We start from the raw sequence: 26,941 nt of genomic DNA, 5'->3' as shown, positions 1-26,941 counted from the left end.
TTCAATCAATCTTGTCGAATTATTGTGGTTAACATTTAATGAAATTGTTAGCAAAAGTGAAAAAGAATTTAAAAGATATAATAAGCACTTAAAAATGAGTTCTCAATGAATTTAAGGAGACGTTGATCTCAATTAAAAGTTAATCCTCACTACCTTGATTCCTTGAAAAAAGTCAACGATGAACAACCTAACGACTTACGACAAACCTTGGAAAACTTCACTGTATGTCTTCAAGAAGCTTTACAACAAGCATTAACAATCGACCTTCCACTGTTTTGCGGACACGTCATGACTTTCACCATGATCATCACGGTTGACCACAAAATAGAAACTTTCAACATAACATAGTTCACGAAGAGAACACGAGGATGATGATTTTGTGGACAATCATTTTGTAATGTCGACTCATGAAAAACGACATAGTGAAGATGATTATGATCGACGTGATGAATAAAGAGACGAGCAATGTGACATTAACAACGATGCATGCCATCTCAACTCACGATGGGATTCAAGTTTTGGACAAGTGATACCAGAATTTCTAGGAATTTTGAACCAATAAAGGATTCATTGACATGCTTCACATGGTTGATGAGATTCTAAAGTTTAAATAAGTTCCTCTTGAGATGTATGTGTCATTGGTTATCACTCGTTTAAAGATCGAGCTATGGCATGGGAGCATCTCACCAAGCACATGCATCACAACTTCCTGATCACAACTTTCTCACATGCAATTCCCGTGACTTCACTAAGCAAGTTTTGAAGCCAAATTACTTGTCTTGCTGACTCGGTACCAACTTGCCTCACACGATGATAACGCAAATGTCTCTTGCTTTTGTGAATACCAAGTAATTGGACTTTCACTGAGGTAGAAAATGTGTCTAGTCATACTCTCACCATCATCAGGATCAACATTATGGCTACTATCACTGTAGTCAATAAGTTTCGGTATCTTTGTACTAGAGCATCCAAACGATAAGCCGAGAGTAGTAATACCTTGCAAATACCGTAAGCATTGTTTCACTGCAGTTCCAGGAGACTCTCTCAAACTCTGAATATATCAACTCAGCACTCCAATGTAATAAGAAAAATCTGGTCTTGTATGAAGTAATTATCTAAGGCATCCGATATTTTTCATGAACCATTTGCATCAACTTCTCTTTCTTCCTCAGATTTCGACAGTTTCAGTTTCATTTGTGTATGGACTAAATTGTGGTTTTCCATACCGGCTTCTTCTAAGATTTTCAATGCATAACGTTTTTTAATTCAACGTTATCCCTTGTTCTTGTTGACACACTTCAATTCTAAGATAGTATGTCAGTTTCCCAAGGTCACTCATGTCAAACTTAGAGGCCATCTCTCTCTCTTAAATTCTTCATCGATTTTCTTTTTGTCCCTATGACAAAAAGATCATCTATGTAGACAGCAACAACGAGAAGACAGTCACTCACCATCTTTCAATAGATAAACAGTTCCTTAGAACACTTTCTAAACCAAAGCTCGAGAATAATTTGATTTAGTTTGTTGTTCCACGCTCTTGGTGGTTGCCTTAGTTCATACAAAGACTTTTTGAGCTTGTAAACCTTGCCTTCAATTCCCTTGACTTTGAATCCCTTAGGTTTCTACAAAAAGACGGTTTCTTCTAGTTCTCCATGAAGGAATTTTGTTTTAACATCAAGATGATGTACCTCCCACCCATTTGTTGCTTCAAGATTGACAAGAAGTCACATGGTTTCAATCTGATATACTGGAGCAAATACTTTATCGAAATCAACTTCATAGCGCTGTACATATTCTTTTGCAACCAGTCGAGCTTTGTATTTGTTAATACTTCCATCAGAATTTTGTTTGAGCTTGAACACCGATTTTAGCCCAATCGGTTTGCTCCATACGGGAGATCCATTAGCCTCCACTTTCTTTCTTTACGGTAGAGTGTATCTCATCTTCACAAGCATGTATCCATTCCTTTGATTCTCTTGCTTCATCAAAACTCTTTGGCTCATTGTTCAAGCATAACAGTAATATTTCTCTTTTTTCTTCAGCTAGTAGAACAGAATCCCCAAGATATTTTGGTTTTAGGCTCTGTCTTTCACTTCTTCTTATTACTCTTTGGGTTTGATCATCCACGGCTTTTGTCTCATGCTCGTGTGGTGCAACAGAATCTTCATTCTCGGAACCACCTGTGTCCTCTTCGTCCTCATTATCATCTGTTCGATCTTCTAACGTTGAACCAAGTTGCTCACTCTCTACGTTCCTTCTTGCTTCTTGGATACCACGGTTTACAAATTCTCCAAGAGTGAGCATGAAGTTTCCATCATGCTCTTGCTCTGTTTTTATTTTATTCCAGTTACAGCTATTCATTTCATAAAACACAACATCTGGACTCACAACTATCTTCCGAATTTGAGATCAAGCAGCCGATATGCCTTTGATCTCAGTTATGTGCCTCAGTGAAGCAGCATGCGTGATCTTTCATCAAGATTTCTCAACTGTGGTTTCTCTTTATTTGCATATCCACTGCATCCAAATATTCGAAGGTGATCAAAGTTTGGCTTTTTAGATCTAAAAAAATTTGTATGGAGTTCTATCTTTGAGTGCTCTTGTTGCTATTCAGTTCAAGAGATACGCAGATTGTCGAATTGATTCTCCCCACAAATAGTTTGGAATATGCATATGTTTCAGAATACTTCTTGCCATCTTCAAGTAAAGTTCTATTTCATCTTTCAAGCACTCCGTTTTGTTGTGGTGTGTACGGTGCGGTAAGATATCGTATTATACCCAAGTTGTCGCAGAATGTATTGAATTCTCGTGAAACAAATTCTCCTCCTCTGTCTGTTCTGGATATTTGTATCTTTGCTACTGTTTCTTGATCTATTAAGCACTTAAATTTTTTGTACTTTTCGAAAGCTTCACTTTTTTCTTTCAACAAGATTATCCACATGTACATAGAGTGATCATTGATGAGGACGAAGATATACTTATTCCCGGCTAGTGGTCTTGGCATTATTGGACTGCAAAATATCTCCATGTATAATCTGAAGTATTTTAGATGCTCGAGAAGAGGTAGCTTGAGGGAAAACTTGTCTAGTTTGCTTCCCAAGTAGACATGATCTGCATATCTTCTTGTCAATGCTAACACTCGAGATTCCTTGTACAAGTTCTCTTTGTATCATCAGTGTTATTGTGTCCACATTCATGTGATCCAACCTCACATGCCATCTACTTGACTCACTTATTGTTGTTAGATGTAGACATGCAGTATTTATTACTTCATGCGGACTTTGTATATGCAGTTTCTTGATCTATTTTCTTTGATAAGTAGCTTTCCAGTTTGATCATGCATCGTTAGGAATTTACCTCTCATTCTTATATCACATCCTGCTTATGTAACTTGGCCAAGACTGATGATATTAGTTCTCAGGTCTGAAATAAATTAAACACCAGTCATCTTTCTTGATTCACCATTCATGTCGATGAACTATATTGTGCCTTTTCCTTTGATGTATATGCGAGAGTCATCTCCAAAACTCACTTTTCTGGTGATTGTATTATCGGTTTTATAGAAGTATCTTCGATATCCATTCATATGGTTGCTAGCATTGTTGTCAAGGTACCATATATTTTTGTTGTCAGTGTTTGTCTACATATTTGGTAAGACATTCTTCTCGTTTAAGTAGACCGCTTCTTGCATCATATGTTCATCTGCTTCTTTTGTATCGTTGTTATCGTTTTCTTGTGTCTCTTGAAGCTTAAGCAAGCCGTCGGGACAATTAGAAGCAAAGTGACCTACTATTACATATTGATAGCATATTACTTTCGACATGTCTCTTCCTCCATTGAATCTTCAACGATCTCTCCCTCTTTGATAGAAGCATCCACCACGACCTTTACTCCTAAATCGCCATTGTAATCTCAGTTTGATTGACCAGAGTTTTTTTATTGTGGCTAACAGATGTGTATCAATTGTATCGTTGCCACTTGATAAATGGTAACCATTGAGTTATTTTAGAAGTGGATTTGTTGAAACAAATAATCCATGTTTACGACAGCACACAGTCGGTTGTCATGAAAAACAAAGATCTTATAAAAGAGTGTCGTATTTTCACGACGATGATTCATTTATTGCTGAATGAAATGGTTCCTGCAAAAGCCGAGGAAAAAAAGTTCACATCATTTCAAGATTTCAAGACTTAAAAGTGTGCTCCATAATGACAACTCTGGTGAGTGTGGTGTATACTCTCCGGAGTATATAGAGTATAAGGCGATTGGTTGTGGTTTTGAAAGACCTGACCAGTGCATTCATGCAATGCGTATCAAGTTAGCTGCCGAGGTTTGTGATGAGGTTGCGGATTTGTAGTAGTATTTCATGTTTTAGAAACCAAACTTGTTTATTGCTTTGTTGAATTGTGAAGGTATCTTTATTTTCTTGTTTAATATTTAAAACATGATAGAGGACAGACACATTGTCTACTCAGAAAATAAATTTTCAAACCATAAAAAAAGAAACAAGTGGGTCAAATTGTCTAACGAGAAACAATAAACAAGTGGGTCAAATTGTCTAACCAAAAACAAAAAAAAAATACATTTTAAGATATTTTTGTAATTGATCTCTGTAGATTAATCTAAGCATTATTAATCTATAAGAGTTTTTACTGTACAGAAATGATCACATTTGGTTCGAGGGAGTTGCTCGTTTAAGTTTTGATTTGTGTCAATGATTTGGCAGCATAATATTAAACCGTTTTCAGTTAATCGGTGGTTACAGAAAATCATTATGTTTTCTTCGATTACATTATTAGTTCAAACTCAAACTATAATGCGAAAATATAATAAGATTACTTCTGCGCATCAGCATTCTCAGGTGCGGCCGTAAGAACCAAGCGTGGGGATTGTTGTAGTGTCAGCAAGTTGTTCTTAAGATACTCGAACTCCTTAGCATGCGTGGCCTGGGCTTTCTCCAGTGCATCCACCCTCACGGCCTGAATCTCCCTCATCTCTGCGATCACCGTATTTGCCGCACGCAACTCATCCTTAAAAAAATCCAAACAGTATAGTATTAAAATGTATACAAGTAAAATGAGAACAAATGTCGAGAAGATGATTTTACAGTTGATTACCTCGAGATATGCCATACGTGAGGTGCCAGCGGGGGTCGATCCTTGCTCCTCGCCGTCGACTTCTGGATCCTCATCTGTCTGTAACTAAAGACCAAGGAAAAGGGTTTACAAGGAGAAAGTTTCCCTCTTACATGAATCAAGGTCGAGAATGACCATCCTCCTCAAAGGAACACTATAGCATAAACAAGTTGGACAAATATGTATGCCTTGAAATTGCTTCAACAACTAGCTTTGTGTAACTTGCACCATAATGATAAACATTTGCGGGTGGGGATTGTATACCTTCATTGACTCTGGCTTGAGTTGAGATTTGAGATCACGGATAGCTAACTGCAGATACAAATCCATACACTATGTTTAGCGACAATTGTTTCCATGTAATGGCTAAGAAAAACAATGAGGGCGTGGAAACAAGCGGTAAGGCGATATGATTCCACGAGACTTTTACCTTCATTTGTGCAATTTCCAACTGAAATGAGAGAGAAGCAACCATTAAAACTTGTTCGGACATAAAGACCTTTGTACATATTAATAAATTGTTAGCCAAATGCCAACCTCTTCTTTCAAAGACTTCTCGGAAGATTTCAGAGTTTGGATGTAGTCAATCACAAATTGAGGTTCTGAAAGAAAACAGTGGCAAACAGAATCATTGTAGGGACTATCAAAAGGGTATAGGCATATTCAAGAAAGTGCAAGCAGAAAGACGACATTGAATGGAGAAGTCTAACCAGGAGATTTTCTAGAAGGTACAAAGGACTCTTGCTTAAACGCTGTGTTCCACTTATCAACCTCTGCTTTGGCTGATTCAAGCTCACTCTGACCAAACAAAACAAGTCAGACAACAGCAAAGAACACTAATGTAGAAAAAGAAAAAAAAACAGATCAAGGATTAGTAAACAATACTTGACATGAAGCAAGCTCATCTTTACAGCTCTGAAGACTGCCACAGAGAGAGAAAGCAAAAGCAGGTTATAAAGCAAAGCAAACACTTTTCTGCTTAAGGCCCAAAAAAAAATAAGAATCAAGAAAGGGAATTGGATACAGAACCTCTCTGTGAGTGACACAATCATCGCAGCTTCTTCATCCACTTTCGTGCAAGTGCAACGCTGAATGATGAAGATCACAAACAAAGAATCTCTCAGTGACTCAAATCAATTAGAATATAACGCACAATGTGAGAGAGAGAGAGAGAGAGAGATGGTAACACGTTCAGAAGGAATCCAATATCTAATCTAGGGTTTCGAACTTCTAATGATCGATCACCCAAATAAAACTACCTTCTTTGACACGGAGGTATCACTTTCATCGTCTTCGAAGCTTCTTTTAGTACCTGAAACAATGAGGATGAAACAATCCACTGCGATCTATCAAAAAGCATGGATGTGAAGAAGACGACGACCTGAAGCGGAATGATCTCCTCCGTCCATTAGAGCAACCAAAACCTGAGATTTCTGCGGGATGTCGATGCTGAGTGACGGGATTTGGGGAATTTAGGGTTTACCTTTTAAGGTTTCGAGGAAGAGAAGAGAACTGGGTCAACCCGGTTCGGCGTCTGGATACGGTTTTGCTTTATATATGTAATTCTTTGCTTTTCCAGGGACTAAATTGTAAATAAAATTTAAAAAGATGACGAATTGGCAGAAAGGGCCTTGCCTGAAACTCAAGCCTACCCAAAAGAAATTCAAGAGATGCACTGGACTATTGTAGCCTTATAGGTAGTCAAGAGAGTCGTGGTGAAGAGGTCCATCACATGGAGATGATCTTTCATTTTTTTCTGGACTATTGTAGCTTTATGCACTGGACTATTGTAGCATAAACATTCGACTTGATCTTTCATTTTTTTTCTAAATAATATATTAAGAATTTATAAAACCTTTGTTTTTTTAAAAATAAATACAATACTATATGTATTAATAAATACATATGTATTAAAAATAAGTTATTGTTATATATCTTCGGTCTGCTAGAAACGGTGACTCCTAGATATAGATAAAAATAATTAAACAATCAAGCAACAAAACAGTTAAGAAAAGACACAGATCATGGAAAAAAAACCTAGAAATGCTGAAACTCCCATCTCCGGGAGATAGGACCAAGCCCCGAGGACTAACTAGTGATATGTGGTGGCTTCACCATCGTCCTCTAACGGCGAGCGAACACCGAACCCTGACGATCAACCAGAGCCGAGGACCTTCCTAAGAATTCGCCGTAAACAGAGACCCACCCGTTAACGTTGTGGACAAAACGATAACACTGGAGCATTTTGACTCATCCTCGTAAATCTGAATCTGAGAGGGTGACCCTGGAAACACTGATGAAGACACCAAAAGCTATAAAATCACTACCCTGCAAAACACATAGTCGATTGTTTTGGGAGAGAAAGTGAAGAAATGTGGATCTGACTCGCTGCTCAAAAGCCGAATTTATTAAAATCTACACTAAAAATGTTTATTACTAATCATTGCAATTTGCAAATAGTGGAATGAGTCATGGTGAAGAAGCTGAGACCGTCATGTCCTAGGCTCTCTACCGTTTTTCTTTAGCTTTGTTTCAACTCCAGCTAAAGTGTTTGTTCATCACTTCTTTCTATTCAATCAACATTTCTTAATCCTTTTTTTACAAAAAAAAAACATTTCTTAATCCTTATGACCACGGTCATAGCCTTGTATTGCATACCATGCATTTAATCTGGATACGATTTCAGCAAACGATAAAAAAACACAAGTACTACCAATGCCAATATTTTAGTCAATTCTTCCTTAGTTTTTAACTCTTTTCTTTCTGTAAATGTTATTTCCAATGTCATGTTTTATTCTTCAAATAAACTATCAGAACATATGTGGCAAAAAATTGGCTGGGCCTAAATACCATATAGAGCGTTTGTAAGCAACATTTTTTTAAGTATGAATTTTATTGGCTGAAGTTTTATGTGTTGTGAAATTTAAAAGTACAAATGATTCTTCTCACTCATAATCTGAGAGTTGAAAATACTATAAATAAAGATTATATTTTATAGACAGCAGGATGTCAAACTTTTTAGTAAAAGAAATGTAATTTAATTATTTTAAATAATCAACTTGTTTATACACCTACAAACTCATCTAAGATACACCTATACATTTGCATCATTAATCTGATTTTAGAATTATTTTCAAGACTTCTTTTAAAGACTTTCATACAAACACAAATAACTTTTAGTCAAGTTCTTGAACCCATTTTCCAAGTTTAACATATACAAAAGTTACCAATGAATTATAGGAAAAGAATATTCTTATTAACCAACCATCTACGTGTATATAATACATATTAGAACCATATACTATTTAATTAAAAGTCCTATAACTAGAACTCCTACACTTAATCAGTATCTGAGACAAATATGAGCTGTAGATGCAACGCCAAGAAATAATTAATTGGATTGGAAGAGTCAATGGATTAATCGTAGACTGGAATCAAGAAGTCAGTTATATATTCTGTTCATTGTCCGGTCCAGTTTAAAAACATTGATGAAATTATAAATGTTACAAATATTTGTTTGTTTATTATTTAAGAAAAATAAAATAAATAAATAAATACTTATTGCTTTGAATTCAGCACAAAATTGCTCGTTTTTTTCGGTCAATATTTCTAGTGAATCAATTAATTGAATTGACAAAAATATTAGATTACTAACTTTTATAATACGACTTTTATTTTCTACATATATGAATGGAATAAATGTCTTCCTTCCATCTAAGCGAACTTTTACCGTTTAAAATAAAACATGGACTAGAAGGAATGACACTTTTAGGCTGGAAGGTGATAATCGAGAGGCCAACACACACTTTCTTGCTTTCCTGAACAGAGCATATATAGCATAGCTTTGAATAATTATTTATATTATTAATTAATTTTATATATATTCAAAGTTGATGGCTTTGATGATGATGGTGATGACCCAACTTTAGTCTCATCACTTTCTTTTGCTCTCTTCTTCTTTCGGTTTGAGCCTGTTGGGATTAGTTTTATTTTTGTCTATTTCTGACATTCTGGGATCTGAGAAGATCGGAATCCTTAAAAATCGTGGTCTTATGGGTTCTTGTTCGGACAAGCTGTTCAAAAGAGAGAGAACAGTACATGAGATTCTGGGAGGTGGCATTAGTAAGTGAATCCATATATCATTACCAAATCAATTATAAAGATTAAGTGATTACTCTGATCTCTTTAACCCTTTGCTTGTGAAATGAATCTGCAGTTGCAGATGTGATCCTGTGGAGGAACAAGAATGTGAGTGTTGGTATAGTTACAGTAACAATAAGCTCATGGATGGTGTTTGAGAGCTTTGCGTACACCATCCTCACTCTTCTTTCAAGTGTTCTTCTCCTCTTGCTCTCTATCCTCTTCCTCTGGTCCAAATCTGCATCTATTCTCAACAGGTAAAACCAAAAAAAGTGTCTCTGTCAAGAGATCCAATTGTAATTAAAATATTCTTTCTTCGTAATTTATTTTTATATATCCTTTGGCTCTTATTAGGCCGTCACCGCCATTGCCAGAGTTTCAAATAAGTGAAGAAATGGCTGAAGAAGCTTCCAAGTTGTTACGCTTCCATGTGAATAAACTGCTACAAGTGACGTATGACACTGCAATGGGAAGAGACACAGAGTTGTTTATCAAAGTAGCTGTCTATCTGTTGCTCATCTCACTCGTTGGAAGTCTCATGGATTTTCAGACACTTTGCCACACCGGTAAGTAATATTCATCATAGACTTGGAATGCTTTACAGCTGGATATTCATTCATTACATCACTGGTTGTTTCGGCAGGTGTTTTGGTGGTAATGACAGTTCCAGCTTTTTATGATAGATACGAGGATTGCATAGATGGATCTCTCGTGTTCATCTACAACAAAGCTAAAGAGCTTTACCATAGATTCGAGATACGGTCTTATCTGAAAAATAAGAAACTGAGCTGAGAACTGTCACTTCTTCTTCTTGATTTATCAGTTTTGTAAAAGAAAAGATGAAAATGTATGATTTTGATGAATGTTTGAATGGTATAGCACCCACATAAATTTATTTCACAGTTTTGCTTGAAAACAACTCTCTGTTCTGGCCCCTCTCTCGACCACCCAAATTAAGAAGAAAACAATGTTGCTCTTATTCTGTCTGGTTAAAATTTTGTGCCTCAGTATTATTTCTTGGACGATTCTAGTTCCCGGACATACTTCTTTGCCTGGATCAAAGTATAATAAAAACCGTTATTAGAGAAGAGAAAGAGAGACAAAAGGGTTTGCGTGGATGGATTCAAAACAATAACAATGTAATAAGTTGTTACCTGTTCGAGGGTCAAAAACATGATGACGTTCCATGAGCCTAGACGTCCAAAGTTGGGGATGAAACCCTTGTAAAATGCCATAGGTCCCTGTAGAGGCAAAAAAAAAAACTCTCTAGAGTTATAAACTTTTTGTGGGTTATGTTATTTCCGTGGAGGGCATAGAAGAAGAGTTGCTTACGTCTGCCTTCAGTGTTTTGACGAAGCAGTCAATAGTGCCTTTGTAAGAAGGATCTCCCATCATTCTTGACTTAACCTGTGCCACACAACAAGATTCAAGGGAAAAAATCAGGAAGCATTGTGGACAAACTCATGGTTTAACGTCATGTGTAGAGATATCATACGACGTCAACAGGGGAACCAATGCAGACAGCAAAGAAACCTGCTCCCAGTCCAGATAGAATGTGTGTGACAACGTTATCAGTGAAACCCGGAATCTTCAAGATTGTCTGAAAGAGAGAAAAATGTAACAAGAACGTTTGTTAAAGATATCAGGATCCTTTAGTTATACAAGAGAAGTAGGGAAATAGTTTGTTGCAGACCTGTTTCACTTGATCGTAACTCGCTAATTCAGCAGCATTGATGATTGCGTTTCTAGCTACATTAGGTCCAAGACCAGTCCACAGAGCTCTGACTCCTTCCTGTCAGAACCAAATTAAATGGATATGAACCAGTGTTTAAGCAAACTTATGCATGGCCTCAACTTCTATAGCGGGATAAATACCTGTCTCACAATGGTTGAATACGCATTCAACGATCCAGTATACCGTCTTGGCACACCTGCAGCTAGTTTCCCTTCAGCCTGAAGTCTAACTTTCACAAGATCAGTTGGATTCGCTACCATGATACCCAGAGCACCTGAGAGTTTAACAAGAACAACATGAGACAAACATATATTCCGAGTTTCGTCTAAACCGTTCTCTCGTTATGCTCACCTGTTGTCAAACCAGCAAGGATCTTCTTGCTCAACGGAACATCGCCTACATGGTCTTTGCCAACGTACAAATTTTTGACCTGGATGAAAACAGATTGGTTAAGCAGTAACTACGTTTTCTTGAGCAAGAAAGAAGTAGATCTGAGAACCCACCGGCTCATACATCCCGATCCTTAGACCTCCAAAGAGGCATTGGCGATGCAAGCCTGGTACAACACCTTTCCAAAGAGAACGAAGCCCTTCTTCCCTTGCTATGGTACCAACAGTTCCCAGCAATCCACGATACTTAGGCAAAGTAACATCTCCAGCAATGGCAGACTTTTGGAGCTGAAGCCTCACTTTAGCAGTGTCCAACGGAATCGTACATACCTGTGATATCCAGAGTTTAATTTGCATCAAAAATTTCGAAAAACATACACTCGGTGAGATCGATCAACCGTATAACTATAAAGGTTATGCTAACAAAATTTTCTTCTCGATCTAATCTAAATATTTCATTATCGTCGTGTTTTCCATAATCTTTGATCCATCTCTCGATAACATCGCATAGCATTATTAAATACAATGCTCGAATCAAAGCATAATTAACATCGCAATCCAAACACCACAGATCTGACCTCGTATACATGGGGATGAAATATTCTAGAAATCGAATCAGTTCCATCAAAACCAAACATGAGCATATAGTCTGGAGAAATAGCATATCGAATCCATGAACAAACGATTCTCTAGCTATACGAGGAAACACGAAGAACAAATCCTGATCGGACTTTTTTTCATGAAAATTCGCGATACATTGCGAGTATAATCGAAACATGCGCAGCGAAACGCATGGAAAATTCAGGGAATCGGGAGAATACCTCGGCGACGCAGGCAGAGAAGGCACTGCAGGCGAAAGTTTTGGGCAATGAAAGGTTTGATTTGCTATCAGCTACCATCTTCTTCGATCCAGAAGAAAAAAAAGAAGCTAATCCGAGAAATGAAAAAGGAGAGAGAGACGAGGAGGAAGTTAGGGTATCGAAATCCAACACACAGAGAATCTCGAGAACAGTGACGAAGATTACGGCTACGCAACTTGGCCTCCAGAGCCGTTTCAGTTAGTAGTAAAGATCGTCCCTCTCCTTGCTACGATAACAAAAAGGTCGTGGGCCCAAATGCAGCAGCGCTTTTTATATACTTATACACTTGCAGGTGTGAGTCACTGTCACACTAGACTAGGGGCCTACTGAAAGGACGCGACCCTTTTTTTCGTAACATCAGTACGAGTCTGGCTCGACTTCCTCGATCAGACTTGGGCTGTTTTCAAATTTTTGCTTACTTAGAATTATTTCAGAGTGTTAATTCTTTTTTCTGACAGTCAAGTAAAGCATAATACGATTTGAATAGATAATCTGAGGTTCGAGTTAACAAGTCAGTTCGCGATAGGCTATTACATGTTAATCTCGTCCTATATCTACCCAAACCCATCATCCTTCCTTCCTGCCTTTGTCTCGCGTTCAAGCTATGTCTTTACCCTTTCGGGTCTGGTCCTGATCTGCATCCAAACAAGGAGGCGTAGGCAAACAGTATGCTTAGTGAGAGCGGTCATTCCGTTCCACTCAGCCAAGTAAAGCAATCGAGTCAATCAGTCAATAAACGGACATGCTTATCATCAGTCAGTTACTTAGCCGACCCAATCGTTCCAAGCCAACGCGCCATCAGATTCAGTCAAGCCCTAGCAGGCCAATACGGCTCTAGGCGCATGATCTGATCCAGATGCGTCGATGGAAGGAACCGACTGTTCGGACCAAGCCAGAACTTAGCAGATAATTCGAATTAGACAAGCAATCAGTACATAGAACATTCCTATCAATCAGACTACGATTCAGTACGATAGGCTACGGTCACGCACTCACCTTTTTCTTAGAGTCGGTTTGTTCTGTTTGATTCGGTCTCTTCTGACACCTCTTTAGCGGTTTCCATCGGACCTTCGAACGTTCAGACAGTCGGATTCACCCCACAGACGATCGTTCTTGACTCGGACTTGATCAATCCAGCCAAATATCGCAAACTCTCTCTTAATCGGACTTTTCTCTTTCTGAGTTTCTCTCTGGTTCTTTCTTTCTGTTTCCCGTACAGAAATGGTGAAATAAGACGAAGGTGACGATTAAAATGGGCAGTTGGGCGGTTTAGGCCCGGGAAACTGCAAAGTTAACCGTTTCCTCTTATTCTATTCGCGGCTCTTAATCTGTAACCGCAACCCCGCGCTCCAAAGCGTTCCAGCGCAAGTTTTTCCCTTTTTCGGACTTTAACTGTTCCCGCCAGTTTTACTTAGACGAAACTCGAGCTAGAGCTGACTGATCCAATCGACAACTCTAACCGCCTTGTCCGAATCAGACTGATTCTACTTAATCAGCTCATCTCAGCTTAGCCGACAGTCTTAACAGTCTTTTCTGATTTCAGACAATCGCTGTCTAGCCGACCAGTTCAACCGTATTGTCCGAATCCAACAACACTTGTCCGGATCCGACCATCGCTGTCCGAAAATTCTGCTTTGCCTGGATTTTCATCGAGTTGTCCGAACATCCTGAGTTTCAACAAACCGAACGGCCTGTCCAATAACCCAAGCGTAAGACCGACTGATGGAGCTTTGTTTGGCTCAAAAACAGATCCGTTCCTAGCTTTAATCGGGTACATGGTTCCGCTCTAGTCGCTACTAATCAGGCGCCGATCCAAGTTCTTCCATCCACCCACGGAAAGTCCTTCGAACTCTGATCAGTTCTTTCTAGCATCATCCAATCCATTCAGTACGTTCTCAGAGTTCGGCCAGTCAGTCCTCAGATCATTCTAACATCGATCTTCGGAACACGGTCGCTACAAGTTCTCCCCCACTTGGCTCAGACTCGTCCTCGAGTCTTTCTTCCTGAATCTTCCGTGAGTTTGTCAAACCACTTTGGAAATTCAGCTTTCATTCTCGCCTCTGGCTCCCAAGTCGTTTCTTCCTCTCCATCGCAGTCCCAAACGACTTGGATCATTTTGATATTCTTTCTGCCTTCAGGTTTGGTTTTTCTACCAATGATCTGGACTGGTCGTCCTTCCACAGTAAGGTTCTCTCTCAAGTCAGATGGTGGTTCAGGAACCACATTGTCTTAATTTCTTATGCATTTTCGCAGCAAAGATACATGGAACACGTTATGGAACTGAGTCATCGACGAGGGCAGCTCCAGTTTGTAGGCGACCTTTCCAATCCTTTCCAGGATCTTGTACGGTCCCATGTATCTTGGACTCAGCTTGGCATTCTTTGAGGATCGGTCCTTGCCTTTGTAGGTGACGGTTTTGAGATATACCATGTCTCCTACTTCGAACTCAAGGTCTTTTATGCGTCTGTCTGCATAACTCTTCTGTCTGTCCTGAGACTCTTTCATCTTCAGTTTCAAGACTCGGATTCTTTCAGTTGTCTCTTCTACAAAATCTCGGCCAAATATGCTGCGCTCCCCCACTTGGGTCCAACATAACGGTGTCCTACACGGACGTCCGTACAATGCCTCGTAAGGCGACATTCCAATGCTTGCATGATAGCTGTTGTTGTAAGAAAACTCAGCCAGATGCAAGTACTGACCCCATTTGTCTCCCCAATCCAGAACACAAGATCGCAGTAAGTCTTCAAGTGTTCGGATTGTCCTCTCTGACTGTTCATCCGTTTGCGGATGATATGTTGTACTCATATGGACCTTGGTCTCCATCGACTTCTGCATTGCTCTCCAGAAGGCCGAATAAAACTTGGAGTCTCGGTCTGACACTATGCTTATCGAAACTCCATGAAGTCTGACGATCTGTTCCACGTACAACTTGGCTAGCACCGCTGCATTGTCTGTTTTGTTGATAGCCAAGAAGTGTGCAGACTTGGTCAATCTGTCCACGATCACCCAGATAGCGTCCTTGACGTTCCTCATTGGCAAGCCAGTCACGAAGTCCATCGTGATCTTATCCCAAGGCCATTCTGTGATGGGTAAACTCTGAAGTAGTCCACTCGAGACTTGATTTTCTGCCTTCACCATTTGGCAGATTGGGCACCCAGCTACCCATTTTGCAACATCACGCTTCATTCCAATCCAATGATAGTATCTCTTCAAGTGTCGGTACATCTTATTGGCTCCTGGATGTATCGAGAACTTCGACTGATGTGCCTTCTTTAGGATCTCATCCCGCAACCCTTTGTCGTTAGGAACACACACTCGGCCATTAACCAGAATCGTCCCATTGTTTGAAGTCTGATACTCCGCCTTCTCGTTCTTTGAAGCTTTGATCAGATCTTCATCCTTTTCCTGTGCAAGGCGAACTCGGGACAACAAGTCCGCCTGATCCGCTGCACCAAGACCCAACGGTTCCACTTCGTCAGTCAAGGCAGCTAGTCGTAAGGTTCCAACCATGTGAACTAGTTCCTCCATGTCTTTCTCTGAATCCGAAGCTACTCTCTTCCGACTCAAGGCATCCGCGACCAGATTTGCCTTTCCCGGATGGTAGGCAATATCCAAGTCGTAATCCGCAACCATGTCCATCCAACGCCTCTGTCTAAGGTTCAGCTCTGGTTGAGTAAAGATATAATTCAAGCTCTTATGGTCCGTGAAGACTTGGACCTTAGCACCATAGAGATAAGACCGCCATATCTTCAGGGCAAACAAGACAGCAGCCATCTCTAAGTCGTGTGTTGGATAGTTCCCCTCGTGTTTCCTTAGCTGTCTAGACGCATACGCGATCACTTTGCCTTGCTGCATCAATACGCCCCCAAGTCCCACTTTGGATGCATCTGTGTACACCATGTATGGCTCGTTGTCCATTGGAAGAGCCAATACTGGAGTAGTTGTCAACATCATCTTGAGTTTGTTGAAACTCACATCACAGCCTTCTGTCCACACGAACTGAACATATTTTCCGGTCAACTTTGTCAACGGTTGAGGCATGCTGGCAAATCCCTTAACAAACCGTCGGTAGTATCCAGCCAGTCCAAGAAAGCTCCTGATCTCTGTTGCGTTCCTTGATCTGGGCCAGTCTGCAATGGCCTTGATCTTCTCTTGGTCCATGGACACTCCCTTGTCCGAGACCACAGGATCCAAGAAACCAATTTCTCTTTGCCAAAAGCTGCATTTGCTGAGCTTGGCAAACAACTTATGTTCCCGCAGCTTATCCAAAACCATTCTCAGATGGTCCTTGTGCTCTTCCTGATTCTTTCAGTAGATCAAGATGTCGTCTATGAAGACTATAACGAATTCAACCAGGTAGTCTCTGAAAACGTTATTCATCATCTTCATAAAGGCTGCAGGGGCGTTGGTCAATCCGAAGGCATGACCACAGACTCGTAGTGGCCATATCTCGATCTGAAGGCTGTCTTACGGACATCCTCTTCAGCAATCGGAATCTGATGGTATCCGGAAGCTAAATCAATCTTGGAGAAACAAGTAGCACCTCGGAGTTGGTCCAATAACTCGTCAATCCTTGGAAGAGGGTACTTGTTCTTCACTGTGACTCTGTTAATCCCCCTGTAATTAATGCATAGCCTGAAGCTACCATCTTTCTTCTTCACGAACAGAACCGGTGCGCCCCAAGGTGAACTGCTTAGGCGCACAAACCCTTTCTCCATCAGTTCATCTAACTGTTTCTTAAGTTCTGCCATTTCAGCCGGAGCCATCCGGTACGGATCTTTCGAGATTGGCTTTGTGCCCGACTCAAGCTCAATCGTGAAAGGATCAGAACGGTCCGGTGGTAATCATGTCAAGGATTCGAACACGTCATCATACTCCTTTCCAATCGGAATCCCTTCCAACTCAGCATCAGGTCCGACTTCCATAGTTGTGATTGAAGCCAGATAGGCCTCACATCCTTTTTCCAGCATTCTTTCTGCTTGAAGTGCTGAAATGATCAGACTCCCATTGCTCGGTCTGACCCCTTGATAGACAAGCTTTCCATTGCCTATCTCAAACTGAACTCGGCCACGATGACAATCAAGATGTGCCATGTATTTGCTCAGCCAATCCATTCCAAGGATCACATCGTATGATTTCACTGGGCAAACGACCAAGTCGGCTGGCATGTTTACTCCTCCGATCATCACAGAGACGTTTCGGATTTTCCCTGAAGTGTACATGATCTGACCACCAGCTGCATGAACCACTCTTACTTCTTCTTCTGGTTCTCTCTGAAATTCCCCAATTCCAATCATCTCGGGTTGCACAAAGCTGTGAGATGTACCAGAATAAAACAGAACATGGGTTGCCACTCCACCCATGACTAAGGTCCCTACTTATTCACCCGGAACACTAAGGACCTACTCTACAAGCAAGCAATTTCACACAGAAATTCTTAAGGCAAAGGTGAGAGATAGGATGACTCACCAGTGATCGGGCGAGACGTGCTTGGGTCCATTGACTCATCACCGATTGTGTACACCCGCGGCATGATGGCCTGCCTCTTTGCCGCCGGCTGAGGCCCATCATTCGGACGCTTCCCAGCAGATTGCGCGTCCTTCAGACACTGATTCTTGTAGTGCCCCGTTTCGCCGCAGTTGTAGTACACACGTTCACCAGCACCCTTGTTTTGGCTCTTCGGCCTTAGATCTTCCTCAGGGCAATCACGCACCTTATGATCCATACTTCCGCAATGGTGACAAGCTCCCGTAGCAGCACGGCAGACACCAGAGTGCATCTTCCCGCAAGTCGAACACGCACTGCGACCTGTTGCATTCGGCTTGCTGGAAGAGCCAGCCTTCACCGGCTTTTGATTCTTCACCGCATGCTTACCAGGATGGACATGCGCCACTGTGCCAAACACCTTGGCTTCCTCACTGATTCCAGCTTCCTGTTCTGCGGCCTTTTCCACCAGTTCGGCAACAATATCATAGTTGTAGATCTTACAACGAGTTCGGAGATCAACGCTGAGTCTGCGCATGAATTTGCGGACCAAGGAGATTTCTGACTCAGCCTCACGCCCAGCAAACTTCTTGAGGCTGTTGAATTCCGCTTCATACTCCCTAACAGTCATAGATCTCTGTTCCAGTCTGAGAGAAGCTCCCTCCAGCTGGTCAAATGCTTCCGGCGGAAAATACTTCCCACAGAATTCGGTCTTAAAGTTGGCTCACGTGAAATGCTCAGCACCAATCCAAGCCGCTACACCTCGCCACCAGAGGTACACATCACCGTCCAAGTAGTGGACAGCAATGTCCTTCTTGTAAGTAAGAGGACAACATATCGACTTAAAGTTCCGCCCTATCCTGTCAATCCATTGATTTGCTTCCCTTGGTTTGGAACCACTGGAAAAGAACTTTGTTCCCAGTTTCTGCATGTGGTCCATAACCTTGAGGTAAGACGGATTCCTAACAACGGGTGCCTCTTCTCCATCAGGCACCACGTTCTCCACTTCCTCCGCAACAGGTGGAGCCATTGGAGGTGCCGCTGCAGCAGGCAATCTTGCCAAGGCTTGCGCCAAGATAGCCAAAACGGCTTCCAATCCAACCGGAGAAGCAGCAGTTACAGCAGCAGCACCAGCCGCTGCAGCATTGTTCAAATTCGCTGCATTCTGAGCAGCATTCCGAGCCTCTTCCGTACCAGCTTCATTCCTGGCCACGCTACTCGCAGACCCCTCAGCTGTCTCATTCACAGTCCTTCTTGTGTTACGGTTACTTTTTGCCATCTGCAATAAGATCACAGGCAAATTAATCAAAACTAACTTGGGATCAGGACTCGGAACACAGAATTTACCGCGAGACGTCAGGCTTGGAAGGATGGTTTGCCCCAATAACCCACTATACTTAGATTGTCCTAGAACTCGACTCCGCTCTGATACCACTTGAAAGGACCCGACCCATTTTTTCGTAACATCAGTACGAGTCCGGCTCGACTTCCTCGATCAAACTTGGGCCGTTTTCATATTTTTCCTTACTTAGAATTATTTCAGAGTGTTAGTTCTTTTTTCAGACAGTCAAGTAAAGCATAATACGATTTGAATAGATAATCTGAGGTTCTAGTTAATAAGTCAGTTCGCTATAGGCTATTACATGTTAATCTCGTCCTATGTCTACCCAAACCCACCATCCTTCCTTCCTGTCTTTGTCTCGCGTTCAAGCTATGTCTTTACCCTTTCGAGTCTGGTCCTGATCTGCATCCAAACAAGGAGGCGTAAGCAAACAGTATGCTTAGTGAGAGCGGTCATTCCGTCCCACTCAGCCAAGTAAAGCAATCGAGTCAATCAGTCAATAAACGGACATGCTTATCATCAGTCAGTTACTTAGCTGACCCAATCATTCCAAGCCAACGCGCCATCAGATTCAGTCAAGCCCTAGCAGGCCAATACGGCTCTAGGCGCATGATCTGATCCAGATGCGTCGATGGAAGAAACCGACTGTTCGGACCAAGCCAGAACTTAGCAGATAGTTCAAATTAGACAAACAATCAGTACATAGAACATTCTTATCAATCATACTACGATTCAGTACGATAGGCTACAGTCACGCACTCACCTTTTTCTTAGAGTCGGTTTGTTCTGTTTGATTCGGTCTCTTCTGACACCTCTTGAGCGGTTTCTGTCGGATCTTCGAATGTTCAGACATTCGGATTCACCCCACAGACGATCGTTCTTGACTCGGACTTGATCAATCCAGCCAAATATCGAAAACTCTCTCTTAATCGGACTTTTCTCTTTCTGAGTTTCTCTCTGGTTCTTTCTTTCTGTTTCCCGTACAAAAATGGCGAAATAAGACGAAGGACACGATTAAAATGGGTAGTTGGGCGGTTTAGGCCCGAGAAACTGCATAGTTAACCGTTTCCGCTTATTCTACTCGCGGCTCTTAATCCGTAACCGCCACCTCGTGCTCCAAAGCGTTCTAGCGCGAGTTTTTCCCCTTTTCGGACTTTAACTGTTCCCGCCAGTTTTACTTAGACGAAAATCAAGCTAGAGCTGACTGATCCAGTCGACAACTCTAACCGCCTTGTCCGAATCAGACTGATACTACTTAATCAGCTCATCTCAGCTTAGCCGATAGTCTGAACTGTCTTGTCTAATTTCAAACAATCGTTGTCTAGCCGACCAGTTCAACCGTATTGTCCGAATCCAACAACACTTGTCCGGATCCGACCATCGTTGTCCGAAAATTCCGCTTTGCCTGGATTTTCATCGAGTTGTCCGAACATCCTGAGTTTCAACAAACCGAACGGCCTGTCCAATAACCCGAGCGTAAGACCGACTGATGGAGCTTTCTTTGGCTCAAAAACAGATATGTTCCTAGCTTTAATCGGGTACATGATTCCGCTCTAGTCGCTACTAATCAGGCGCCGATCCAAGTTCTCCCATCCACCCACGGAAAGTCTTTCGAACTCTGATCAGCTCTTTCTAACATCATCCAATCCGTTCAGTACGTTCTCACAGTTCGGCCAGTCAGTCCTCAGATCATCCTAACATCGATCTTCGGAACATGGTCGCTACACATAGCCCCCGCGCAAGCACGGAGCCGAAAATATTGTTGATGTATTGGATAATCTTGTGTACATAGTATTGTGTTTTCACTTATACACGCAGTGGCGGATCCGGCCCGAATTTTAAGTGGGATCAATATGGTTCTTAGATAAAAAATAAATGTTAAAGAGGGGTCAAGATGGAATTGAACCTAAATTTTTGTGGGTTCGATAGGTGAATATTACCACTGAGCTACTGAATTTATACAAAATTTATGCAGAAATCAAAGTTTTTATCAAATTTTTGTGGGCGTCATTTGACACCACTCCTTCTTTAGTGGGTCCGCCGCTGAAACACACGCTACCATGTCTACAATGCAATTTCTGTTTAGTGGTATTGCATTCAAATTTAAACTTAAGACATTTTTTCTAGCCTATATACGTATATTATGACAATAAATCACTAACAAAATCGCAACATTCCATTATATTGGTACCATGTTCAGATGTTGGTCACAAATTCAACAGATTCAACAGACTCAGCTATCTTCGTTGCGCTTAACGGGAATAATACATGTAGCAAAAAAAATTGGTGTAATCTTTTCCTTTTTGCACCCTTGTCACGTCTATAAATTTTATAATCCTCAAATCAAATCCGTAATTTAGAAAACAGAAAAAAATTGTAAGTTTTGGACTTTGAGTTTTTTTGTGCTCTTTAAATTACAGATTAGCTTAATCATCAAGCTCAAAATATCTAAGAATGTCAACTGGTAATTAACGATAAAAATACTTATCTAGATTTACTCAGGTCTGATTCTAAAACAATCCATAAATCCTTGAAAACCTCAGAACTTTAAACCTAAATTTAGAAAATCAAAAGCATTGCAATATATAAGATTTAGTCGTATTTGAGTCTAATCCTAAACTCATATTTTTTTGTTTGTTTGAAAAGAAGCTTTATATGGTTATAAGAGGAAAAGATAATTTTATACAGTTTAGCCCAGTATTTATGAGAAAAGTTGGAGGATACGCAGCCCAACACATCATTGAACATTTTTTTTTATCATTGAACAATTTAGAACACTGGTTACTCGTATTTTTCTTTTTAAGAGTATAAGATTTTAAGAATTTAGAATTAGGCTGTGTCCTTTCCACTCAGGCTCCAGTGTTCGAAACAGCTTGGTACGAACATTGAGCCATACGTTCATAAAAAGCAAGGTAATAATAATTACCTTTTAAAATATTAATAAAAGAAGTTTCAAGCAGAAAAATTAATATAATCTTGTATTTTAAAAATTGAATACAATTAGCACATGCACAAACCGTTAGTGGATTAGATGACATACAAAATGACTTAGAGATCAAAAATATCATATGATTGTAGATGCAACAATTTACTCCTTATTTTAAGCAAGAACCAACTACGACAAAAATTTATGTATGATGTGTATCTCTTTATTTTTTTTTTTAAAGTAAATCCTGAAAAAGAATTGAAAAGAAATAATATTTACATTTGCAAATGACTTGTTATACACATACATAAAAAGATAAAACTATGTTTGCAGAGACAAAGTCCAAGACTTTTTACGTAGTGAGAAAGAGAAGAGAGTAGAAAGATTCCTAACTACTCTTTGAAAAAAATAAAATTTCTTTCAAGTGTCAATCTTTATCGACTTGTGAACACGCTCTTGTTCTTTTGTAACCGAAGCAACGAAAGTAAACTTTGTTTGTCGTTATCTACCATAACACATGAATCTGCAGGTAAAACCAATCTCAAGGTGAAGCTTTCTACTTTCTTGACTCTTAATTTCACAATTTTGTTTTTCCTCATTCTAGAAACTAAACATGAATGTAAAAAAAAAAAAAAAAAAAACCTGAATACCACAGTCCAACTGCAAGCCATAACATTGCCTGAGACATAACCTTAAGCAAAGACAATTAACGGTTTAGATCGCACCATATGTTCTTTCACTTGGTCTATGTGTTGGTGTTTGAGTAGAAGACGTGGAAGATGGGTCCCATGAGACTTCATTGGCAAAGGCCTTGTTGATCTCTTCAGTTCTATTGAGTAGCTTTGTCCACTTCCACTCACCTGTTTACAAAGACCATAGCCAGTACATTACGGATAAATTGGCTCCTGTGGATTTATAAACTACACTAAAGACCATCAGTGTAATACCCCGTCATAAAAAAAAAAATAGTCTAATTTCTGTTTTATGGAATTTCTCGGGGAAGCCGAAGGCTCGGGAAATTTGTATCCTCAAGATTAAGGTTAGTCTGGAGTCTAGTAAACATATTTAGCTCATCAGAACGGGAGCGGAAAAATATTTGAGATTGATCGTGGGACGGAAATTCACCAGAAGGGCCGAAATCGCGCAAATCGACTGAGAAGCTCGAGGTGGCTTGATCTAAGGGGTCAGGACGTGGTCTCAACCATTAAACCTGCTGAGTGTCAACACAAGAAGGAGGTGTAGATGTGCATGAAGCAGTTCCATGCAGCTCGACACACAGAAGCACGAGGTATCGCAGTACCTGCGATCTACGCATGCGAACCGACATGCAGAGGCCCGTGTGTCGCGATGCATGAACGCCAGACATGCTGAAGGGCAAGTGGACGTGGAGGTGTCTTATGGCATGGCCAGGAGGCATGCAACAGGGCATGTGGACGCCCATGTGTCGCCACGCATGCGACCGGAAGCATGCGAGACGACACACACGCGATCGGGTGGCATGTTCTTATTGGCCGGCAATTTCTATATATACCCAGCCACCCTTCACCACTTTTACTCATCTCATTCCATAGAAACCAAAGCAAAACGTGGCTAGAGAGAGAGAGAAAAAGAAGTGAGGTGATTTAGAAGTATAGACATTTCCAAAGACCGATAAACTGCCGGGAAGTTCCGAAAGACTGTCCAGAAGTGAAAGAAGGTTCTTTCCGAGTTCTGATCAGTCCAGACCAGTCCATTCAAGACATCGACGTTGGATTTTGGGATTTAGCATCACGGTACCAAGACGAATATTTGGAGGGGAGAAAAAGGGTTTGGTCAACATCCGGAATCAAAGAGTCGAGCCACATCGCTTAATCATTGTGAGTCACGGTTAATTGATTGTTAACGAATTATTAATGCAGGTTTCTGACATTGGAGACGGCTTCCGAGCTATGATAGCCGGACCGGTCTAGGTGTCAGTTTCTGGATCTGAGGCTTGAGACGATGTCTGGGCTAAGTGGATAGCAAGACTAGTCTAAGCACCCGGATTAATGTGATTGTGTGATTATTATATATTGTTATAGTGTGTACCTCGTGTTGGTACTGTTGTGTGAGAACCTCGTGGTGGTTCTAGTAGTAATTTGCAGGTCATTGCTTCTTCAAATGGTACCACTAAGCCGGTCGTGGTCCGGAAAGTGGTGGGCTCGGTTTAACTTGGCTTGATCACCAAGGCCGAGTGTCACACATGGATGTGACAGCCCCCGGCGAGTCCGATAGAGGACCGGGGCACGGCGATTCCGATTGAGGACCGTGACCGGGCGATTCCCAAGCGTCACATCTGTGTGGTGTAATAGTGAAGGGATTGCCAGTGTCCCTTATGTGGAGGAAGAATGATTCTGTTGGGCCCTAGGAGTATATATATATATGTTATTTGATTGATGCGACACTCATAAAGAGTGTTTTGATTTAATATGGTTTAATGGTTTCTTGCTTAAATCGGTCCTTCTTTATGATCTTGAATGTTGCTTGTTGAACTACCCGTCTTGCTTGTGTTTGGGGTTAGGTTTAGAATGATGGGTAGTTGTATATGCTAGATAGGGAACCCTGGCTCACTGAGTGAAACTAGTTCACTCACTCCTCACATCCTTTTGCAGGTGACCAGTAGAAAGGACCATAGCGCTCGCGGAACTGTAGGAGCTGGTGTAGATTGGACATCTTTTGCTAAAGACTCGTTTTCAAGATATATAAATGTATGTTTTACTTTCGACTGCGTCCATGGACCATATGTATAATATTTTAGGCTTGTGAACTTCATGTTTTATATATATGGAATAAAGTATGTTTTATATTCGTGACGTGTTGAATCTGATATTAAGTTAGTCCAACCTAACACAACTCTATGATTTGGTACGGGTTGCAAAGCCTTAGGCCGAAGATTAGAGGAACCGAGTTTTGAATGGATATTCTGGGTTACAGAATTATGTTTGTGACTTGGAAAGTCTATTCTCAACCCGTCGTAACACTTTCGGACTTGGCAGAGGAAAGTCGTTCGGGCATGTTCTTGTTTGATTGTTGCCCGGCTGACTGACCGATGTCTAAAACGGTTCGGGGGTGTTACAGAGGTGGTATTAGAGCATGGTTTAGATCATGCGGTCAATCACGTACTTTCCGTGTTTTATCGAGTCAAATGTGTCGCAGAAGATGTATTAGGAAACCAGCAGAGTTCCGCTCTAATTAGTATTCTAAATAGGAATTCCCTGTTTGTGGATTGCAGATGGCAAGGAGGGGAAGGAGTAATGGGGGACAAGATTGGATGATGGGTATAGACAGAGTTTCAAGAAGAAGAGGATTGGGATATTAATCCGAGGGAAGGGTGCAAACACTGGTGCACACCAACCAAGGATCCAGTGAAGAAAACGTAAGAAGAAACAACAATCTGTTTGGACATGATCAAGAGATACCACCAGAAGAAAACTTTTCACCTAACCGTACTGTAACGAGAAGACCAGAAACAGATGATAGCGAGTCGAGTGTTCAAGGACCAAGACCAATAAGGCAGAACAACCCGATTGAACCAGAAGTTCATGATCAACCACAACAAGGAGTAGGAATGGAGCACACTCTGAAGATGCTTCATGACGTGATAGCGAGGTCATTACAACAACCTCAGGTGCAACCTCAGCCACTCGTGGCACCACAACCTTCAGTTAGTACACCGATGTTACCGTTGATAACTGCCATAAAAAATATGAAGACACCACATTTTGAAGGAGGGACAGATCCATTTCAAGCCGACCAGTGGCTTAGAACAATGGAGAAAAACTTTGAGACCCTGACGTGTTCCGAAGAATCTAAGAAGAAGATGGCAATGTATTACTTAGCCAAAGACGCGGCAGAATGGTGGGAGAGTAGGGATCGCCAAGTAGGACATCTGGCCACCACTTGGGCGGCATTCAAACAAGAATTTGAACGCAAGTACTTCACTCCTGAATCTAAGCGAAGGCTTCAACGTCAGTTTGCAAACTTGGTACAAGGAGATAAGACGGTTAGAGAATATGAATCTGAATTTATGCGACTGCGACGACACGTGCTGCAATGACAAGATGATGAGGAGACCATGATATCTAATTTTATGTTTGGTCGTAAACCAGAGTGAGAGAATACACTAGCAGTTGGTAACTACGAGAGTCTCACCGAGCTAGTAGAAAAGGCTGTGAATGTGGAGATTGGATTGGAAGCTGAGAAGGCGGCAACTAAGAAATCCAAACAACATCAAGAAGGAAAGTATGGTGGAAACCAAAGATCTTTTAAGGGTAAAGATAATGAAAAGGAATCGGGAGGGCCAAGTCGACGATCTCGGTTCACAGGGAAATGCTTTAACTGTGGCAAGATAGGCCATAAGTCAAGTGAATGCTACGGGAAGAAACCTGGATCCTTTCAGTCAAACTCCTACAATCCTACATGTTTCACGTGTGGAAAAAAAGGGCACATCTCTACCCAGTGCAGCGTCAACCGTCCTATCCCAGCTACGCCAATCACTGTCCATCCTCCTCCTGCTCCACCTGCAATCGCAGCAGCGCCAAAAAGGCAAGCTATAGGAGGTAGAGTTTACGCTTTAGAACTAGAGGATACTAAACTTCCAGGCCCATCTAAGGGTCCCATCACAGGTATTTGGGTTCCTTAACCTTACTAGATTTATTTTGTGTCGTGTTATTGCTTGTGATGGATTGGTTACCTTCTATTGGATAATTTTTATGTTGTTGATATATATATTGATGTTGTGGCAGGAACTTTACATGTTGCGGGACGTCCCACACATGTATTGTTCGACTCGGGGGCAACACATAGCTTTGTGGCCCCTGAGGTAGCTGCCGAGTTTGTGGGTTCATTTGTGATTGACAGGATGGATGTGGCTGTGATGACTCCCGGAGACCAAACCCTCCAAGCAAAAGAA

At 41.1% G+C, this 26,941-nt stretch overlaps 3 protein-coding genes and 1 long non-coding RNA gene across 5 annotated transcripts in view; 1 reads left to right on the top strand and 3 right to left on the bottom strand.

Moving 5' to 3' along the window:
- Window positions 1–4,705: 4,705 nt before the first annotated feature.
- On the bottom strand, window positions 4,706–6,690 carry LOC106407372 (FKBP12-interacting protein of 37 kDa-like). 2 transcript variants are annotated; one of them, XM_022704066.2, is made up of 10 exons: window positions 6,517–6,690; window positions 6,395–6,447; window positions 6,165–6,223; window positions 6,021–6,057; window positions 5,846–5,933; window positions 5,673–5,737; window positions 5,566–5,586; window positions 5,400–5,447; window positions 5,118–5,195; window positions 4,706–5,030 (listed from the first exon to the last, which is right to left on the bottom strand). In XM_022704066.2, the coding sequence occupies exons 1-10, from the start codon at window positions 6,542–6,544 to the stop codon at window positions 4,836–4,838; spliced, it is 672 nt and encodes a 223-aa protein (XP_022559787.2). In that variant the 5' UTR covers window positions 6,545–6,690; the 3' UTR covers window positions 4,706–4,835. The 2 variants fall into 2 exon arrangements, with proteins under 2 accessions (XP_022559787.2, XP_013703684.2); XM_013848230.3 differs by having other exon boundaries at window positions 5,118–5,201; window positions 6,517–6,689.
- Window positions 6,691–8,786: 2,096 nt separating this feature from the next.
- Window positions 8,787–10,175, top strand: LOC125589278 (reticulon-like protein B12). The gene is made up of 4 exons (XM_048761822.1): window positions 8,787–9,257; window positions 9,352–9,532; window positions 9,630–9,841; window positions 9,919–10,175. The coding sequence occupies exons 1-4, from the start codon at window positions 9,188–9,190 to the stop codon at window positions 10,065–10,067; spliced, it is 612 nt and encodes a 203-aa protein (XP_048617779.1). The 5' UTR covers window positions 8,787–9,187; the 3' UTR covers window positions 10,068–10,175.
- Window positions 10,060–12,508, bottom strand: LOC125589277 (mitochondrial uncoupling protein 1-like). The gene is made up of 9 exons (XM_048761821.1): window positions 12,221–12,508; window positions 11,514–11,729; window positions 11,362–11,440; window positions 11,151–11,284; window positions 10,969–11,067; window positions 10,771–10,875; window positions 10,608–10,682; window positions 10,430–10,516; window positions 10,060–10,327 (listed from the first exon to the last, which is right to left on the bottom strand). The coding sequence occupies exons 1-9, from the start codon at window positions 12,296–12,298 to the stop codon at window positions 10,286–10,288; spliced, it is 915 nt and encodes a 304-aa protein (XP_048617778.1). The 5' UTR covers window positions 12,299–12,508; the 3' UTR covers window positions 10,060–10,285.
- An 8,960-nt stretch (window positions 12,509–21,468) lies between these two features.
- Window positions 21,469–26,941, bottom strand: part of LOC106409801 — a 17,851-nt gene continuing 12,378 nt past the window's right edge. Inside the window, exon 5 of the long non-coding RNA XR_007325464.1 lies at window positions 21,469–22,871. This is a non-coding gene — a long non-coding RNA (uncharacterized LOC106409801). The remainder of the gene's footprint in view (window positions 22,872–26,941) is intronic.

The sequence above is a fragment of the Brassica napus genome, chromosome C6 (genome assembly GCF_020379485.1).
Source record: "Brassica napus cultivar Da-Ae chromosome C6, Da-Ae, whole genome shotgun sequence".
Classification (NCBI taxonomy): domain Eukaryota; kingdom Viridiplantae; phylum Streptophyta; class Magnoliopsida; order Brassicales; family Brassicaceae; genus Brassica; species Brassica napus.
The sequence above is the reverse complement of the archived record's forward strand: the minus strand, read 5'-3'. Positions and strand labels throughout refer to the sequence as shown.

Coding starts and splice junctions, on each gene's coding strand:
- LOC106407372 (XM_013848230.3), bottom strand. CDS start 6,544: ATGGACGGAGGAGATCATTCCGCTTCAG. Junction 5,738..5,845: donor ACCTTCTAGAAAATCTCCTG/GTTAGACTTCTC, acceptor GTTTTCTTTCAG/AACCTCAATTTGTGATTGAC. Junction 5,587..5,672: donor AGAAGTCTTTGAAAGAAGAG/GTTGGCATTTGG, acceptor CTCTCATTTCAG/TTGGAAATTGCACAAATGAA.
- LOC125589277 (XM_048761821.1), bottom strand. CDS start 12,298: ATGGTAGCTGATAGCAAATCAAACCTTTCATTGCCCAAAACTTTCGCC. Junction 10,876..10,968: donor GTTACGATCAAGTGAAACAG/GTCTGCAACAAA, acceptor TCTCTCTTTCAG/ACAATCTTGAAGATTCCGGG. Junction 10,683..10,770: donor TTGGTTCCCCTGTTGACGTC/GTATGATATCTC, acceptor TGTGTGGCACAG/GTTAAGTCAAGAATGATGGG.
- LOC125589278 (XM_048761822.1), top strand. CDS start 9,188: ATGGGTTCTTGTTCGGACAAGCTGTTCAAAAGAGAGAGAACAGTACAT. Junction 9,258..9,351: donor GATTCTGGGAGGTGGCATTA/GTAAGTGAATCC, acceptor ATGAATCTGCAG/TTGCAGATGTGATCCTGTGG. Junction 9,533..9,629: donor TCTGCATCTATTCTCAACAG/GTAAAACCAAAA, acceptor GGCTCTTATTAG/GCCGTCACCGCCATTGCCAG.